Source organism: Condylura cristata, unplaced genomic scaffold (genome assembly GCF_000260355.1).
Source record: "Condylura cristata isolate star-nosed mole 26May11 unplaced genomic scaffold, ConCri1.0 scaffold00002, whole genome shotgun sequence".
NCBI lineage: Eukaryota > Metazoa > Chordata > Mammalia > Eulipotyphla > Talpidae > Condylura > Condylura cristata.
The window spans coordinates 62993693-63012912 of record NW_004567103.1 but is presented as its reverse complement, the minus strand read 5'-3'; the positions used below and the strand labels follow the sequence as shown (position 1 = coordinate 63012912).

The following is a 19220-nucleotide window of genomic DNA, read 5'->3' as shown; positions in this document are numbered from 1 at the left end:
AAGAAAGAAAAAGGAATAAGACATCCAGACTCAAAAGGAAGAAGTAAAACTGCAAGTGAAGGATAAATAAAAAACTTACTAGAACTAATAAAATGGGATGAACAAAGTTGCAGCACACAAGATTAACATACAAAAATCAACTGATTTATATATATATAAATAATGAACAAGTCTAAAATGAAATTAAGAAAATCCCATTTGCAACAGCATCAAATAGAACAAAATACTTACAAAATTAAATGCAACTTCAAATTGAAGATGCTCTGAGCATATATTAAAATAAACTGAAATCACACAGCATTTAGGAAAACCCAAGTAAAGTCAGGATTCCACTGTTCCAAGACTTACAATGGACGAAATTAAGAAATGGATGAAATTAAGAAATAGCACAAGATAATCCTCCCCTTTATGATTCTTCATCACTGCTAACTGGAGAATTCAAGTTTAAAAGATGACAGTATTTCTCTTCACCATTGCATACCAACAGACCTCGAAATTAATGAAAAAACATACTCACCTGTGAAAGGCACTCTGCTTGTATTAAGTTGTGACTCTTTGATTTACGACTGGTCATTTCAACAAACTGAAATACTTAAAAAAGGGAAAAATTAGTATGAATACAATAAAGACTTGGCTTAGGAGACTTTTAAAGAATTTATTATTAGACAATCAAAATAAATACAAATCTTAAAACATGAAAAAAAAATTCAACCTTAAAAAACTCTCAACGGTTCCTCTACTTGACGTTTTTCTATGACATTCCCAAGGCATACTTTACCTGGTGTTTTGAAGACAAGACAAAATTCTAACTACCGTTCCCTGCAATTTAATATTCACCTTCCCTTCCCTGTCTTCTAACAACCAAAACAAAACCTATGTGCTTCCAGTCATAGACTGTTTCTTACCACATCTATCCCAGTCTTCAATTACCGTTCCTTAACCATAGTCATTAAATACCAGATTAATTGCCTTCATCCACAAGAACACATCACTCCCTGTGTTTCCCCTTATCCATAATCAAACTATACTAAATGAAGTTGTTTAATTGTCAGAATCTCCCAAATGGGAATATTTCAAAATTCCAAGCATTTTAACACATACTGCCCAAAATAAAGTTAACAATGGTTAAGTGAAATGGAAATATATGTAATAATTAAAAATACATAGCTTTGTAAAATTCTTCTTGAGGGCAATTATACACACAAACCTTTGGCAAAAAAGTAATTTCCTCAGCACTAATTTCCTACAGGAGTACTTTATTAGTCAGGTAATAAGGCTTAAACAGTGTTTAAATTTATGTTCCAGGAGTTGTTATCTCATTTCATCTGCAAAATAGCACTGAAGCAGATTTTTTTTTTTTTAAAGATTTTTTTTTTTTCATGAATATAGAACTGGGGTACAGGCCAGAGGTGTGGGCGGTGAGAGGATTCACCAGACAGAGTGGGGGACAGAACAGGCCGACTGATAAAGTACACTACTAGGGGGAGCAGCTGACAGGTCAGGAGAGGTCTGCAGCAGCAGGTGGTCACCTCCAGGGCGGGGACTGAACTCATGCTGAAGTGGCTTTAGCTTCTTAGTGCTGTGCTTTAACCCAATGCACCACCAGGGAGGCCCCCGAAGCAGTTATTTTTAACACAACATAAATGGTGTGTAGGTAATAGCTAATATTTCACTGTATAACCTCCATAAAATTTGACCAAATTAAGCCTTACTTTTAAGATTAATTTAAACATAGCTTGTTCCTCCAATAGTCAAATCTCTATAATAAAGGATATTTAAAAAAACCAAAATTTAATAGATGAAAAGACAAGCTTCAGACTGAGAGCACAGCAAATCACATTTCTGACACATATCTTGCATAAATGTCAAAATTCAACAAAGAAACAAAACATTTTACCAAAGAGCGTACACGGATGGTAAATAAACTTACAAAATGAAGCTTAAACTCAGTAGATGTTAGGAAAATGCAAATTAGAAATAGAATATTAATACATACCCCTTGAGGACATCTAAAGTGAAACAAAGAAAACATCAACTGTCTGTGAATATTTAGAAAAATTAAAAATTTCTGGTGAAAACGTGAAATGGTAAAGTCACTGCAAAGTTTCATTCTCGCAATATTTTTTTTCCTTGCAAAACCAAACATACACTACCCATATAATACAGGAATTATTATTCCTGGGTATTAACCCAAATGAATGAAAACTTACATAAAAAGAAAAAGCTGGAATGTGAATTTTCATAACAAATTTCCTTGTAATGGTTAAACAAGTGGGAATAAACATCACATGCACAGAGGTCAAAGAAAGTCTAAAACACACATATACATAAAAATGGAAATGTGCCAAAAAGAAAAAAAAAAGGCAGTAACTCCTAAGACATAACAACTTGGGAGGATCTGGGGACATTATGTTTAGTAAAAAGAAAAAAAAAATAGCCAATCTAAAAAAACCCACATATTTAATGATTACACGAAAAAACATACTTGAAATTATAAAACAAGAGATGTATGTATGTGAGTTTCTGTATAGAGAAAGAGATATAGATATAAATACACTTTTATCTACATATATATGTTTATGGATGATAGGTGTATCATGCATATATTTTAATTTATGGCTGCAACTTCACTTTTGCAGCATTGTTACACAAAACGCAAATTGTTACTTCTGTGACATTTCAAATGGCATAGAAAATAGGTGCATTTTGAAAAAGGACTTAATATTAATTCGGTATAAATGCCAACTTGTATTACATTTAGTAAGAAAAATGTTGATTTAAATAATCCAAGTTGATGGCAAAGATTCTCAATCAATTCAATCTAATAAATATCTAGATAATTTTTACATATTGAAAGTACTAGCCGTAATATAAATAAAAGGTAGGGCTATATCCTCACGAAGCTTAAAATATTAACTAGAATAGTAAGTGAATATAAGAACAGAAAAACAGTTAAAGTACAAAACATTGCTGTGTAGTCATGGATTTAATATAGAAAGGTATAAAGTACGTAAGTCCACACTTTATAAGAGTGGAAATAAAGCAGAGATTTTAGATGAATTGACTAAGTTGACAAAGCTCACTTAGAACAGTATTTGTTAGAGCTAGTACACACAATTTGTGTTAATTTCAAATGACACACACAAAACCCCTTCAAGTATCAAGAGCCATAAAAATCTTCACTCCATGGTAATTTTATATTCTGTAACAATGAATGTATATGTCTATATACATTATAACATCCCACAAATATTTTCTATAATTAAGCGAGGAAATGCTATGATTATGGGGAATTTTTGTTTTAAGTCTGCTGACTGCATAGGCATGTGGCAGGGACTATCATCTGAACTTTGAAGCAAAATATAAACATCAATTATAACTCTAAATGCAATTAATTCACTGTATTCTATTTTTCCCAGCAGAAATAATTATACACAAATTACAGATATCACATTTTAGTGGGTTGTGAAAAACGTGTCACTTACTTTTCAGGGTCCTCACCTTACCCAATTCTATAGGAACATCATGTAGCATTGTAATCAAATATCTAGGGATTACAATTGCCATGAGGTGAATGTAATCTTTGAAGTATGGGTTCCATCCCAGGCTAGGGGCTAGTCCACATGGCGCAGCAGACCTCTCATGTCTCACTGCTGCTCCCCCAGCAGTGTATCTCAGTCAATTTGCCTGTTGTACTGCCCACTCTTGTCTCCTGTGAATCCCTGCCCCAACTCCCACACCTCTGGCCTACACCCCAATTGTTTGCATATATAAACAAAAATAAACCTCAAAAAAAAAAAAAGCAGGAATGAAACTGCTCTGTGAAAGAAATTTGTGGTCTATGGAACGCATATTTTAAAAAATATTCCATCTCTGACTTTGTAAGAGATCACATATTACCTATAAATTCATATATGTACCCAAAAAACATATTTATAACCAGGAGTTTCTATTCTATTAATAGATATTCCTAGAAAGAGTATGAGTTTTATACCCATTTGTTAAAAACATCATTTTCAAATCAGTACTTAAGAACTAACTCACAAGAGTGAAGATAAAATTTGCTAACGGAATTCTTACAAAAACGTTTTTAAAATTAGAAGTTAAACTGCTCTTTTGGGGGGAAAAATATCCAAAAGCAGAGGCAAGTAATACTTTGTGACGATAACTCGTTAAACCAAAAAAAAAAAAAAAAGTAGTATGACTCCTTCTGACAACTAAGGAAAAACCTGAAAATTAATTAAATATCATTATTGGGACCTCCCTGGTGGCACAGGGGTTAAAATCGCAGCACTATCACTCTTTATTTTGCCTATCACTCAGCAGTCTATTTCAATAAATCTAATTTTCTGTTCCCCACTCTGTTTCTGGTAAATCCCCCACACCTCTGGCTTACACCCCAGCACTTATATGAATAAATAAAAAAAGAGTTAGGATCTCCTTGCAGGTGCAAGGGGTTAGTTCTCAGCACTGCTCAAGCTATTACCAGCCACTGAGGCATGGGTTCCATCCCGAGCCAGGGAGCTAACACACAAGGCAAAGCAGACCTCTCCTGTCTTGCTTGCGGCTCCCCTCAGCAGTGTATTTCAGTAGATCTACCTGTTCTATACCCTACTCTGTCTCTGGTGAATCCTTTCAACCCCATTGTACCTCTAGCCTACACTCCAGCTCTTGTATGTATAAATAATAAATCTTTTTTTTAAAAAAAGCTAAAACAAATTCTACCATTGTTTATTTATGTCTAAATCTGCATCACTGATGCTATTCAAAGAAAATAACAAAAAGTTACTTTCCTTTCTTCAGTTAGAAAAAAATTCTTATTGCAACAATCAAATGATGTAAAATAAAAAGTATTTTAGGGGACATCTATGGGTGGTTTCCATGTTTGTTATTGTTCATTGAGTGAAAATGAAGTTGAATATATTTAGCTATGTTTTTACAAGCAGAATTAGTTTTCACATGTCTCTTCAGTTGGAGTATCTGCAGCAAGGTAAAAATTAAAAACCACTTACAAGAAAGGTTGAAGGTGAGAAAAATAAAGAGAAAAACTGATGTAAATTTTCTAAAAACATACAAACATACTTCTAAGTACTTCCTAATCAGGCTGAAAATATCAATGAAATTATGTGACTTTAGTAAGCTGGGGCAATATCCAGTGAGATGTTCACTTGCAGAGATATTTCTCTGGAGCTGAAGCATTAATTCCATGTAAAATAATTGCTTCATGTGTTTTTCTAGATAAATTTTTTCACAATAGAATAACTGCTAATCACTAACAATTTACAAAATATTTTCTTCTCATTTGTTCCTAGTAAGTACAAGGAACAATATATCTAGCAAAACACTCATGACAAATATATCCAAAGTCTGATAATCCTTAATCTAATCATATGAAAATATATTCTCTTTAGTGATATTAAAATGAAGGAAAATATTTCATAACAGCTAATAGAAAAAAATGGATCAAATAATTCCTATCAAAAGGCTTGAAATTTTCCAGAAAAGCTATGCTTTCTCATATGAGTTGTCATTAATGCACAGCAGTATACAAGAACCATACATACACATGATTATTTACCATGGGGTATCTATGATGACAAGTATCACTTCTACAGTGTGTAAAAGAAATAATACTGGGAGAACTTCTCTTTAAAATATAAAGAAAATAATGAAAAAAGCCAACAAACACAATTTGCAAACAATCTAAAAATACTTCCATCTTTTGAAATGTATTATGTCATATGGCAGTGATTTATCTCACCATTTAAATTTAGATTCTCAGTGCTGTGCTTTAACCCACTGCGCCACCAGGGAGGGCCTCTCACCATTTAAATTTACACTGGCCAACAATATTATGCATTCATTGAAGACATGGAATCTCACCAGACACCTGCTGAATCTGAGGAGGAATTGAGCTTATGGATCAACACTGATGTGTAGATGGATAAACAAAGGCAATCAAAATGAGAAACAACAAAAATATTTTTTTTTTCCACAGAGGAAGGAATCATAGATAGGATCCAAGATTTAATATTAAAGTTATTGAGTAAGGAAAAAAATGTATGTTGGCACATTTTCTTTGGAAAGTTCACAAAGTATACAGTTCTTACGCTTTCTTACAAAAGCCATTATTCCAAGGCATATGCACAGTTGTGAATAATGAATATAATGCTCCCCACTTTTAAACAATTTTGTCCTTGACATGTTCACACAGTTGAATTTATGTAAATAATATGTCACCACTCCAGTGAATTAGCAAATGTCAGTTAAATTATTTTTGGAAGGAAAGAACTGAAAATAGCATTGCCTTAGAAAGAAACCATTTAAGAATTTCTAACAATTATTCATGTAAACCTGAAATCTTAAAATTTGTTCTAAAAACAGTAAATTTTTATAAGTAACTTTTTAAAAAAAAAATTTATTTATGTTTACAGAACTGGGGTACTGGCTAGAGGTGTGGTGGTGAATCTGGTGAGAGGATTCACCAGATACAGAGTGGAGAGCAGAACAGGCAGATTTAACAAAGTATACTGCTGAGGGGCGCAGTGGCAGGTCAGGAGAGGTTGGTCATGCCATGTGGTTCAGCTCCCTGGCAGGGTAACAAACTCGTGTTACAGTGCTTCATAATGATGTGTTTTAACCTGTTGCGCAACCAGGGCAAGCCCCTTTTTTTAGTAATTTTTTTTTAAAGATTTATTTATTTGTACAGAACTGGGATGCAGGCCAGAGATGCAGAGGGTGAGAGGATTCACTGGAGGGCCCTTTTTAAGTAACTTTTAATAAGACTCTTCACTTATTCAGGAAGCAATGAGACCAAATCACTACAATTTGAGAACTGGAACCAAAGAAATACATTCTCCAACTGTATTTATTAATGACTGCTATGAATATAAACATTTCCCTATCAGCCTGCTTAGATAACACTTCAACGAAACTCTGCCATGTAAACTGGAGTTTATACTGCAATACAATATTTTAAAATGGTAGGCATTTTTAAGGGGAGAGTTAAAACTGATTTTCTGTTTGTTTAATTTTACTTTAAAAAGATGTGTTAGAGACTTCTCTGGTGGCTCAAGGGGTTAAGTGTCAGCACTATGAAGCTATCTCTTGCCAAGGCAGCAGAATTTTGATCTCTGGCCAAGGAGGTGACCCACGTGGCTAAGTAGACCTCTCCGGCTTCACCAGCAGCATCCCTCAGCATTGTATTTTAGCCAATCTGTCTGTTCTGCTTCCCTCTGTTTCTGGTGAATACTCTCACACACACACAACTCCAGCATCTCTGGCCTATACCCCAGAGCTCTTGCATGCATACTAAAATAAATTAAATCTTAAATAAAAAAGGTGAAAGTCTTTTCTTAGATAACAATAAAATATACAAAGTACCTATATAAAAGTTATAGATTTACTCCTTTTTTTTAAAATCAAGGTCACCAAAGGGTAACTGAAATACAAATTTATTCATGACCCAGTTGCATGGAGGTCCAGGTTAAGAGCTTAGGTGCAATATAATCATTCTTTCCTGCAAATCTCTTCCTCCATCCTACTTAACAATGTTAAAGAACCGTCAATGAAACTGATGATCTACTGTGTTGTTGGAAACATATGACATATTTTTTTCTGATTTTCAAGCAAAAATGTGTGATCATATTTCTAATAACCCAGTATTATGAATAGACAGGTTCAAATACACTGTTTCCTTTATAGATAGCATTCTTTACACATCTTTTATCATGTATACACCATTCTCTGTCTCAAGAAAATGCTATTCCATAGCTGTTGAGGTAGGGAAAATTCAATAAAACCACCTTCATAGAAACAAAATTCCCCCAACTATAAACAAAAGTGTCAACCTTATAAAGGGAATACAGTGAGAATTCAGACCTGCAGTTGAAAAAAATCCAATTATATCCTAACAATCAATTTCCTAACAAATAAAGTTGAACTAGCTTGTGAGTTAAGTTATTCCTTTGAAAAAGCAACAAGATCTTCTACAGCACTGGATCTGTTTGCAATCTCCTCGTTTAAAACAAGCAAAAAAACAAACAAACCAACACAAGGGCCTTCTTAACATAAGAGAGGGAATAGCTTTTCTTACTTTCCTAGGGAGGCAAAGCAGACTATTTAACAGTGAGTCAATCTGACTTCTGAAGGGTAGGCTCAGAAGCAATCTCATTTAAAATGACAGAGCACCAGTTTACCTTCACTTCCTTCAGAAATGGCATTGGCATTACAGGAGAAACAATAACAGAAATGATAAAGCTTGTCACCAGGAAAGCTAAAAAGGTGAGATGATCACATTGTACCAGCTAATATATAGATTTGCTAACTCCTTCAGGTGACTGCAATCCCAGCTACCATCCTGACTATAACCTTATGAGGGGCTAAGAACTACAACCACTCATGTAAGGTGATTCTGAATTCCTGCAAGAGAAAATTAATGCTCATTACGTTATGTCATGCAGCAATAAGTAGTATGTCCTTTACTATTAGAAAAAAAAAACCGAAAATGCTAATAATTCAATTATCAATATTGAGAACCGATTTAAATACTGTTAACTTTCTCTATAAAAAATACAAAGTATCAAAAAATCAAGAGAATGTGACCAACCTAAAATTCTGAGGAAAATTATTTGTGTTAAATTTACTTGTTATTAAAGAAGAAAATATTCAAATTGCAATACATTACTTAGAAAGCTAGAAATTAGGTAAACCAAAAAACTGCACAACAAAAAGTAAAGGACAAGATAAAAAAAAACTGATGAAATAATTACTAGGAAAATTAATAGTGAATACTCAGAAAAGTATAAGCAGGAAATCTGAACAAACAGCCATTATAAAGATAGCGGAAAGAGTCCTCCAAATTATAGCCCCAGGTTATTTTTTTAAAAAGATTTTATTTATTTATGCATACAGAAATAGGGTACAGGCCAGAGGTGCAGGGGCAGCAAGAGGATTCACCAGAAACAGAAGGGGGAGCAGAACAGGCAAATCTACAGAGCACACTACTGTGGAAGGCTGCGGGTGAGACAGAAGAAGTCTACTGAGCCATGTGGATCACCTACGGTGCGAGGATTGAACTGGCACTGAAGTAGCCATGGCTTGTTTAGCTTCGCAGTGCAGGGTTCCAACCCCCCTGTGCCACCAGGGAGGGACCACCTCAGGTTAATTTATAGCCAAATTTTTTTTTAAAGCATTCAAAGATATTTAAATAGTTCAAAAGACTAGAAAAAGTGAAAGTCTTTGACTTTATTCTACATGCCCCTATGTAACCTTTGGCAATGAAAGTAGAGTAAAAGACATATTGCCTGACTAATGTCACTTAGAATTCATAAAATTTTTAATCCAATATTTACTAGCAAATAGCATATGTAGATAAGAAACAGCATCTAGTAGAATGCTAGAAATTTGCCTTTTTAATTTGAAATAGAAAAGGCACTGAAATACCACTATAAACTATGCTATAGACACTAGAAATAAAATCGGGAATAAAATGTCCAACAAAACTATTAATAGCGTAGAGAAATCAAGCAACAGAAAAATCTCACTATGCCAATTTTATGGGGTACCTATAAAAAAAATAATAATACTAACTTCCCAATAAGCTAGACCACAAGATTCTTTCAAATTTAAAAATGCTCAATTTTACTTTATAAACCATCAATTTAACCATTAGAAAATAATTTTTACACTGTCTCTGCTAAAGTAACTGTACTGATGAAATTGGAAGTTCCTGTTTCACTAAAAATCTGTATACCGCTATTCTTACAATTATTAATGAGTGTAGTATCTTTTATTACCAAGCTAAAAAGTACTGTTGTTTAACCTCCTATTTTACTATCACAGGTAATTAGAAATATTAATATTCTGATATAAATACAAAATAATGAAAAATAACAAATTAAATCTTATCTTTAAAATGCAGTTTTTCCACATTAACAAGCAAGCAAAATAGAACAAAGAAGTTACCATTTTTTTGCATACAAGAGTGAAATGCTTTCCTTTAGTTAAGACAATAGAATTGGTAAGATCCTGGTTAACAGACAACAATGGTACAAACACATAATTATTTCTATCTTTCTTGACACACTGAAAGGGGTAATCTGGGGTGATGCTGAGAAAATAATTTTATAAAAGGGTTACTGTCTCTTGCTTGTTCTCTCTGACACAGGAAACTGAGACCATGTAATTGGACTATGCAATGTTTACCCTCCCCTTACAGCAGAATTCTATTAAAACAAAACAAAATATGGCCTCCAGAGAGGCGCAAGGGGTTAAGTAACAGCACTATGAAGCTATCCCCAGCCACTGCAGAGGAGTTAAGAGTTAGATCTCCAGGCAGGTAGCTAATCCACAGTGCATAGCAGCCCTCTCATGTCTAGCCTGCTGCTCCCCTCAGCAGTGTTATTTCTGGAAATCTGTTCTGCTCCCTACTGTCTCTAGTGAATCCTCTCACTGTGACCTTTGGCCTACAGCCCAGCTCATATATGCATAAGAAAATGAAAGGTATCTTTAAATAATAAAAAGGAAAACAGGAATTACAAGAACAAATTTCAGGCTTAATCCAATAGATTAGAAAAATCCAAAGGAAACAGTAGAGAGAAAGCAGACACAAGTACAAAATTTTAATTTATGATATTGACAAGTCTAATTTTGAGCTAAATACAATTTCACATTAAAGATCTATTTATCTTAGTACTTCATACCTTTTACATCATGTGGTGTTCAACGAAAATTACTAGGCATACTTAAAGGGGGGGAAAAACTCAGTTTAAAAAGTTTGAAAAGATAGAGTAGAAGAGAGATGGTAGAAATTTGGAATTAACGGACTATGAATTTATAACAACTATGATTAATAGGAGAAGGGTTTTGCAGACAACATGCAAAATTATCGGTGACAGGCCCTCCTTGGTTGCGCAGAGGGTTAAAGCACAGCACAAAGAAGCTTAAGCCACTTCCACATGAGTTCAATCCCGCCTGCCCTGGAGGAGATCCTCATGGTCAGGCAGACTTCTGACCCCACCCATTGCTCCCCTCAGCAGTGTACTTTGTTGATCTGTATGTTCTACACCCCACTGTCTCTGGTGAATCCTCTCACCCTCCTCATCTCTGGCCTGTACCTTAGTTCTGTACGAATAAATAAATAAATCTTTTAAAAAAAATTATAGGTGAGAATATAGGCAGGAAATGGAAACTTAGAAAAAAATTAAGAAGTCAATGCCAGAAATTAAAAAACAGTACAATAGAAATAAAGAATAGCTTTGATACAGTGAATAATGTAGGCAAGATTGAGAAGACAATCAGTGAGCTTTAAGTTTTATCATTGGTAACTTCCAAAATTGAAATGTAAAGAGGAAAATAAAAGAAAAACATGACATAGAATGGTGGAATAATTATAAAAGGTGTAAACAGAAGGAATAAAGTAACAGAATCAGACTGAGTAATCAGAATATGACAGATTTTTCTAAACGTAAATATACCAAACCTTACAAACCAAGGGAATATCAAGCAGGTAACAAAAATCTACACTCAAATATATTATATATCACAAGTAAACTAGATTAAAGACAAAGAAAGTCATGAAATCTGAGATTTAAAACACATACACACAGGCCCTCCCTGGTGGCGCAGAGGGTTAAAGCACTGAACTAGGCAGCTTAAGCCACTTAGGAGTGTTTGATTCCTGCCTGCCCAGGAGGTGACCACATGGCTCAGCAGACCTCTCCTGACCCGCCCACTGTTCCCCTCAGCAGGGTACTTCAGTCGATCTGCCTTCTGCTCCCCACTCTGTCTTTGGTGAAGCCTCTCACCCTCCGCATCTCTGGCTTGTACCCCAGTTCTGTATGAATAAATAAATGAATCTTACATACACACACACACACACACACACAAACTTTACCTATAAGGAATATAATACATATAATATATATGAGACATATATAAAGAAATAGTAAGAATTAGACCAGCATTCTCTTCAGAAACTATAAAAGCAAAAAGTGGAGCAACGTAAAAAAAAAAAATACTGAAATTTAAAAATTACTTAGAATCACATGTCTAGCAAAATTATCTTCCCAAAAGTAAAACAGAGGGAATTTGTTACCAGTAAACCTGGCTCTTGAAAAGTTAACAAGTCCTTCAGAAATAATGAAAATAAGGGGGTTACGGGCACTCCACTGAATGCCAGGGTTGATTTGGGTGTCTAGGCAGGTGTTCCCTTTCTCCCTCACAATTCCATCAATGTCCGGCGCAATAAATTGAAGAGAAAGACTCTTCCTGAATAGAGGATTTACAAGTAGCTGTGTTCTCCTGCTCAAACTTCCAGACAAGCTCTCAAAAACCAAGTGTGTAAGAGAAGGGATAAATGTAAAATAAAGCCTTATTTTCATTAATCTGAATTAAGCTAACATAATTTGGTCTAAATAACTGCACAAAATGAGTCAATAATTATTGCATATAGATGAGTGAAATGATCAGTATATAATAGTGGATGAAATGAAGAATACCCTGATAAATGGTATAAAGCAACTTGAAAGTAGACTGGATTTGCTTGTAATTGTATTATTACTTAACGATAGGAATAATGACGGAAACGTCTTGCTAGGTGATTCTGTCATTGTGCAGACATCACAAAAAGGCCTAAAACCAATCATCCAACTTTCCATCATATGAATTATTATATTCAACTCAAATCAAACTAAAGCAAGCAGAACATAATAAAAACTAGGGCAGAAACCAATGAAACTTAAAAAGAGAAATCAGGAAAAACAAAATAAAAAACTTTCAGTTTAAATGGAAATTGAAGAAAATAAGTAACAAAAATTTTAAAAAGGGCACAAATGACTAATATCACTACTAAGGCCATGGACATGAAAATCATTAATAAGGGAATATAATGAACAATCACAAGCTCACAATTCTATAACCCAAATGAAATGAACCAATTCTCTGTAAGGCACAGTCTTATGAAGCATATGCAGCAAGAAACAGATGATCTTATATCTGTTATATTAAATAAATTATATTAAAGCTTATATTAAAGAAATTACATCACTACTTAATAAACCTTACAAAACAGAATGTATCAAGCCCAGGTTTTCTCACTGGTGAATGCCAATATTAAGGAAGAAGTGCTGTCAAGCTACAATCTCTGACAGAAAACAGAAATGAAGAGATACTATAAGGTCCGTATTTCTCTAATACTTAACTAGGTATCACGAATACTTAACTAGGTATCGTGAATACACAGATGTAAAAATCCTCAACAAAGTATTAGTAAACTGAACTGTGCAAGTAATAAAAAATTACAGAGAAAAATGGGATTTATTTCATGTATGCAAGGCTCACTGAACATTCCTAAAGCATATAATTCATAAAACCAACAAGGTAAGGAAGCAAATCAAGTGATTTATCCACAGATGCATAAAAAGTATTTGATGAAATCCAATACCTATTCTTGATCAAATGTTTCAGAAAACTAGAAGCAAAAGAGTACTTCTTCAACTTGGTGTAAAACATCTAAAAAACATCTACAAGTAACATAATTTTAAGTAGAAAAATACAAAGATCACTACTTCTACTGAACCTGGAATCTTAGTCAATTCAAAAACACAATAAAGGAAATAAAAGTTATGAAGAGGAAGAACTAAAACTTATCTTGGTTCACAGCATGGCTATGAACCATGTATAAAATTCTATAAGAATCCACATATACCAAAAACTATTGGAATTAATAAGCTATTGAAGTAAGGCGCCAGGATATAAGGTTAATATACTACCATAACTGCTGCCCCAATAATGAACAAGGAAACATACACAAAGAACTATTAAAAAGAAAATAAGTAATAGTTAAAAAATGAACTAAATGAACTAAATACTCCCCATTCTCATTTTAACTAAATAGTTAAAAAATGAACGAAAATGAACTAAAGTTCTGGAAACCTCACCAAGCAAGGTGGTAGTGCACATATGAAAGGTTGCTCAATATTAAAAGCGATTATAAAGAACCACATACTAAAATGAAAATGATATATTACTCAACAGCCATTGGTGTCTAAATACAAAACAACAACACTAACCATAAATGAGAATGGGGAGTAATATGAACTTTCATTCTCTTTTGACTCAAATGCAAAATGTGCATTCCTTTGAAAGGCTGTGAAAAGACATGAACTATTAAGCCATAAAAAGACACAAGGAAACAGATGCATATTGCTAGGTAAAGAAGTTAATCTATAAAGTATACCTACTCCAAGAGTTCAGAAAAGGCAAAACTAAGGAGATAGTGGTTGACAAGATTTCAAGGGAAGGGAGTGAAAGCATAACACAGAAGACTTTCTGGACAGTGAAACTATTCTGTGTAATAGTATCAATGATGGATACCTGCCATTACTTATGTTTCAAACCTCGTAATGTACAGCTCAAAGAATGAACCTTAAAGTCAATTATACACTTCCATTAATAATAATGTACCTATACTAACTCACTAGCACATTAATGCTAACAAACATACCAAACTAGCAGAAGATGTTAATAAGGGAAATAAGTTTAAAGAAAGAAAAGGAAGAAAAAGAAAGAAAGAAAAGGAATGGGGGGTATATAGGCATTTCCTATACTCTCTACTCAATTTTTCTGTAAATTAAAAGTGAATTCGGACAGATCAAACACACAATTTTACTTTTCTCTGCAGCCAGCAATATTAATCACAAATATATGTAGAAATCTAGATCCTAAAACTCTTTGTTTTTAATAATTACTTTGGAAAAGTTGATGTAAGATTTGTGAAAATAAAATGTAAGCCAAAATGGCAATCAGTTTTAAGTCAGTAAAGTCCAGACAAGCTGGAATGAAGTAAAGAATCTTTTAAAAATAAAATATATGGACAAAGTCTGTTCTAGGTGACTATGATCCCACACTAATATTTGCAGAACAATAGAAAATAACTAAAGGGAATATTAACTTTAAAATGAACTCATGCTTTTTGCAGTTTTTAATCAGGTGATTCAAGAACATTTATGTAAAAAAATAAGAAAATATTTTATATTGTTTTCTCTTATTAATGCAATCATAGCATTATTCAAGCACATAGCACCCATATGCTGGCAGAACTTTTACAATATAAGCAGTGCTATTTTATGAGAGTATTTAATATAAAGAAAAGATGCTAGCTATAACTCAGTATTAATGGAAAATATCGTTGGTATTTCTTCATTACAAAGTACTTGACTAAGACATGTACAACTAAATGACTATTTTATGAAAGCAATTTACTTTCTTGCGTTATCTATATAAGAAAATCTTTCATAAGTGAAGGAAAGATGAAAAGCAAATGGGACAAGGTGAAAATGTGCATGTATCTACCAAATGAGTGATATATTTAGAAACTTCAGTCTTGACATGTCTGACCTCAACCTTTTGGTCAAAAGGTCATAATAATCTCAATTCCCATGTTAATTAAAAAAACAGTAAAAGATTAACATTCCATTTTGGTTCTACTGGAAGTGAGGAGGGGTACTGGAAGAAGAATGTTAGAGTGAGAAAAACTAAATTAGGAGAAACTAGCAATCCTAACAGAATATAAGTATATAGGGCAAAAGTTGACATAAAAAGGAAAAACAACTGAAATGAAAGAATGGGAAACAAGAATTGATTGCATAGTTCATCTATCTAATACATTTATGCGTGTATCTTACCCCCCTTTAAGCACTTAGTAAAATGTACAGTTATACTGTCTCATCAGCCAGTCTTGTTCAAATAGGATGAACATATACGTCAAAGTCACTTAAAAACCTTTTATTTAGCTTTGGCTAGAATTCACTAAGTCATCTCCAAAAGACTTGCAGTGTTAAAATGATTAAAAGTAAATGAACGTTCCTATCCAAGATAAATTCTGTAAATGTAAATGTAAAGTACATGTAAAGTAATATAGAAAAATTCAACACTAGAGGAAGGATATTAGGCACAGTAGAATGCAAGAGAATCACAGAGTAAAGGAATGACAATTTGAGACCTGTGCTCTCTGGTGGCACTCTGGGAGTGGAGTGAAAACAATCAGGCTTACATTTTAGGGCAGAATGTCTCACGACAGACACCAATGTTATTCTGTAGTAGGGGGCTGTTCTGTGAAGTAAAATATGTTCAATAGCACTTGCAACTTCTATCTACAAGTTTTCAGAAGCAACCCATTCATGATAACCAAGCATGTGTGTAGAGATTAAAAAATAACCTGGGAGGTAGGTGTAGTTGGTTACATTGTCAGTCAAGAACCACTGATTAGGAGGCAGGGAATTGGATTAAATAGTATATGTAAAACAGAAAATCCTTCATAGGTTACAACCTTCATGAGGGGCAACTCTATAAAGCAAATGACCTAAACAGGAGATCTAAATGTTCTCCAGAAAATTTCTGGATGGAATTTGAGAAAATTTTGGATGATAAAAATAATTAGTATTTCTGAAACTACTTATGGAAAGGACCAGCAAACAACTGTGAAAGTGAACTAATGATCAATACTGCCAAAGTATTACACAGAATGATTAACTACCAGTGGAAAGATGGGACCGTGGTTAGGGAGTTTGTGGAAAGCCAAAAAAAAAAAAAAAAAAAAATTTAAAGTCAAATAAATGTTATACATGAAATCACTAACCGAAACTTAGGAGAAGGTACCGAGTGACTTTTAGACTGAGAATTTTCATCTATGCAGGAAAAAAGGCTAAGAAACAAGAAAGAATGAGCTGCTAGTTATTTTGTTCTGTTATGTGGTGGAGTGACTTCAATTTAGTAATTCCCTTTGAGCATAGGAGCTGCTAATCCTGAGGACTCAAATAAACTACTACCAATTTAAATTGAAAACATACAGGCATCACCATTAAAATAAGGGAGAACTGAAAGTAGAAAATAATTCATAAGACCTGAAACTCAAATTTAAAGATTACATGCATATATAGAAGGGATTCCATGTCTTGAACATGAATTAAGTGAGTTGGGTCTGACAGTACTCCCTAGGCATTTTTCCTGGGGAAAAAAAAAAAAAAAACTTCCTGAGAAAGATACCATTAATTCTAGTATTTATATATGTCTCTGCTTTTCCAAATAAAACAACTAGCATACAAACAAATAGGCAAAAAAGTCATAAACATGCAGAAAAAGGCAAATACAAAATTCCAAAATGTGAATCATAGACAACATGCTAACTACAAATCCCACATTAGCAAAAGTCCAGATTCAGCTAACTGCAACAGTAAGAACACCATAGGTGATAAATTTCTTTAAGGCACTGATTCACACACTCATTGGACTCACTCCCCAAAAAGGAAAACAATTCCACACAAAACTATCAAGAAGAAATATCAGGAAACAGAAGGAAAAGACAAAATTCAAAGTAATAAGAACAAGGTTATTAACTGACTCCTCATAATAGTGGAAGTCAATAAAACCAGTGAAGTATTATCAAAGTGCTAAAGAAAAGTCCACAATGCTATAAATCAAAACCTCTAAAATTTTCCAAGATTGAAAGTGAAAAGACACTGTAGCATAGGCCCTCCCTGGTGGCGCAGAGGGTTAAAGCACTGCACTAAGAAGCTTAAGCATTTCTGCATGAGTTCAATCCCTGCCTGCCCCTAGGAAATCCACATGGAAATCCAGATGGCCTGGCAGACCTCTCCTGACCACCCGCTGCTCCCCTCAGCAGTGTACTTCATAGATCTGCCTGTTCTGCTCCCCACTCTGTCTTTGGTGAATCCTCTCACCCACCACATCTCTGGCTTATACCCCAGTTCTGTATGATGAGAAAAAAAAAAATTTTTAAAAAAAAAAAAAACACTGTAGCATAAGCAAAAACTGGGTATCCATATAACTTCTAATGAGGATACTCAAACAAAAGGAAAAAGATACACACACACACCCCCACCCCACAAAAGTCAGAGGCCTTCCTATATACAAACAACCAATCAGAAGAAGCAAAAATTTTTTAAAAATCCCCTTTTCAATTAAAACAAAAATAATCAAATGCCTGGGAATCAGCCTAACAAAAGAGGTAAAAGACCTCTACAAAAAAAAAAATTACAAAACACTGTTAAAAGAAATACAAGAAGACATCATGAAATGGAAAGACATCCCCTGCTCATGGATTGGGAGAATTATCATCAAAATGGTCATCGGACCAAAAGTGATATACAGATTTAATGTCATCCCAATGAAAGTCTCAATGACATTCTTCAAAGAAATTGAAAAAAATATTGATGATTCATATGGAAAAACAAGACCTCAAAAAGCCAAAACTCTCATGACTAAGAAGAAAGAGAATGGAGGCATTATAATCCCAAACTTTAAGGCATCCTACAAAGCCATAATAATCAAAACTGGAACAAGAACAGACATACAGACCAGTAGATTCGGATAGAAAACCCAGATATAAACCCACAGGTTTATGGGCAGCTCATCTTTGACAAAGGAGCAAAGAAGATACAGTGGAACAAAAAAGTGAAATAGCAAGTGGTGCTGGGGAAAAAAAGAAAGAAACCAGATCACTACTTCACACCATACACAAAAATCAACTGAAAGTGGTTTATAGACCTAGACATAAGAACAGAAACCATAAAATACCTGGAAGCAAAGATGGGCCAAACACTGCACAACATACACTTCAGAAACATGTCTGAAGATACAGCACCAAATGCAACGATAGTGAAGGCAAGGATAACTAGATGGGACTACATCAAGTTAAAGAGCCTCAGTATAGCAAAAGAGACATTACAAAAACAGACAACCCACTGAGTGGGAAAAAATTTTCTCACACAAAACTAGCAATAAAGGATTGATCACAAAGATATTCAAAGAAGTGATGAAACTTAACAAAAATAAACAACCCCATCAAAAAATAGGCAGAAGAGCTACAAGGACACTTCTCCAAAGAGGAAATGCAGATGGCCAACAAGCATATGAAAAAATGGTCAAAACCACTTCTAATAAGGCAGATGCAAATTAAAACCACAATAAGATACCACCTCACCCCAGTGAGAATGGCACATCTTCAAACAAATAGCAACAAATGTTGGCAAGGATGTGGAGAAAAAGGAACTCTCCTGCACTGCTGGCGGGAATGCAAACTAGCACAACCACTATGGAAAATTGTTTGGAGATTCCCCAAATTGCTTAACATGGAGCTTCCATATGACCGAGCAATCCCACTCCTAGGTATCTACCCAAAAAACACAAAAACACTGATT

The 19220-nt window shown here is 34.1% G+C and overlaps 1 protein-coding gene across 3 annotated transcripts in view; it reads right to left on the bottom strand.

Moving 5' to 3' along the window:
- The window catches only part of ORC4 (origin recognition complex, subunit 4), a 54945-nt gene that overhangs the window by 32246 nt on the left and 3479 nt on the right, over window positions 1-19220 (bottom strand). For 2 of the 3 annotated variants that reach the window (XM_012727176.1, XM_012727179.1), the window contains exon 2: window positions 518-591. In XM_012727176.1, the coding sequence (XP_012582630.1) occupies window positions 518-574 (57 nt within the window). In that variant the 5' untranslated portion in view covers window positions 575-591. The remainder of the gene's footprint in view (window positions 1-517; window positions 592-19220) is intronic. The other variant, XM_004674671.2, reaches the window with a different exon arrangement.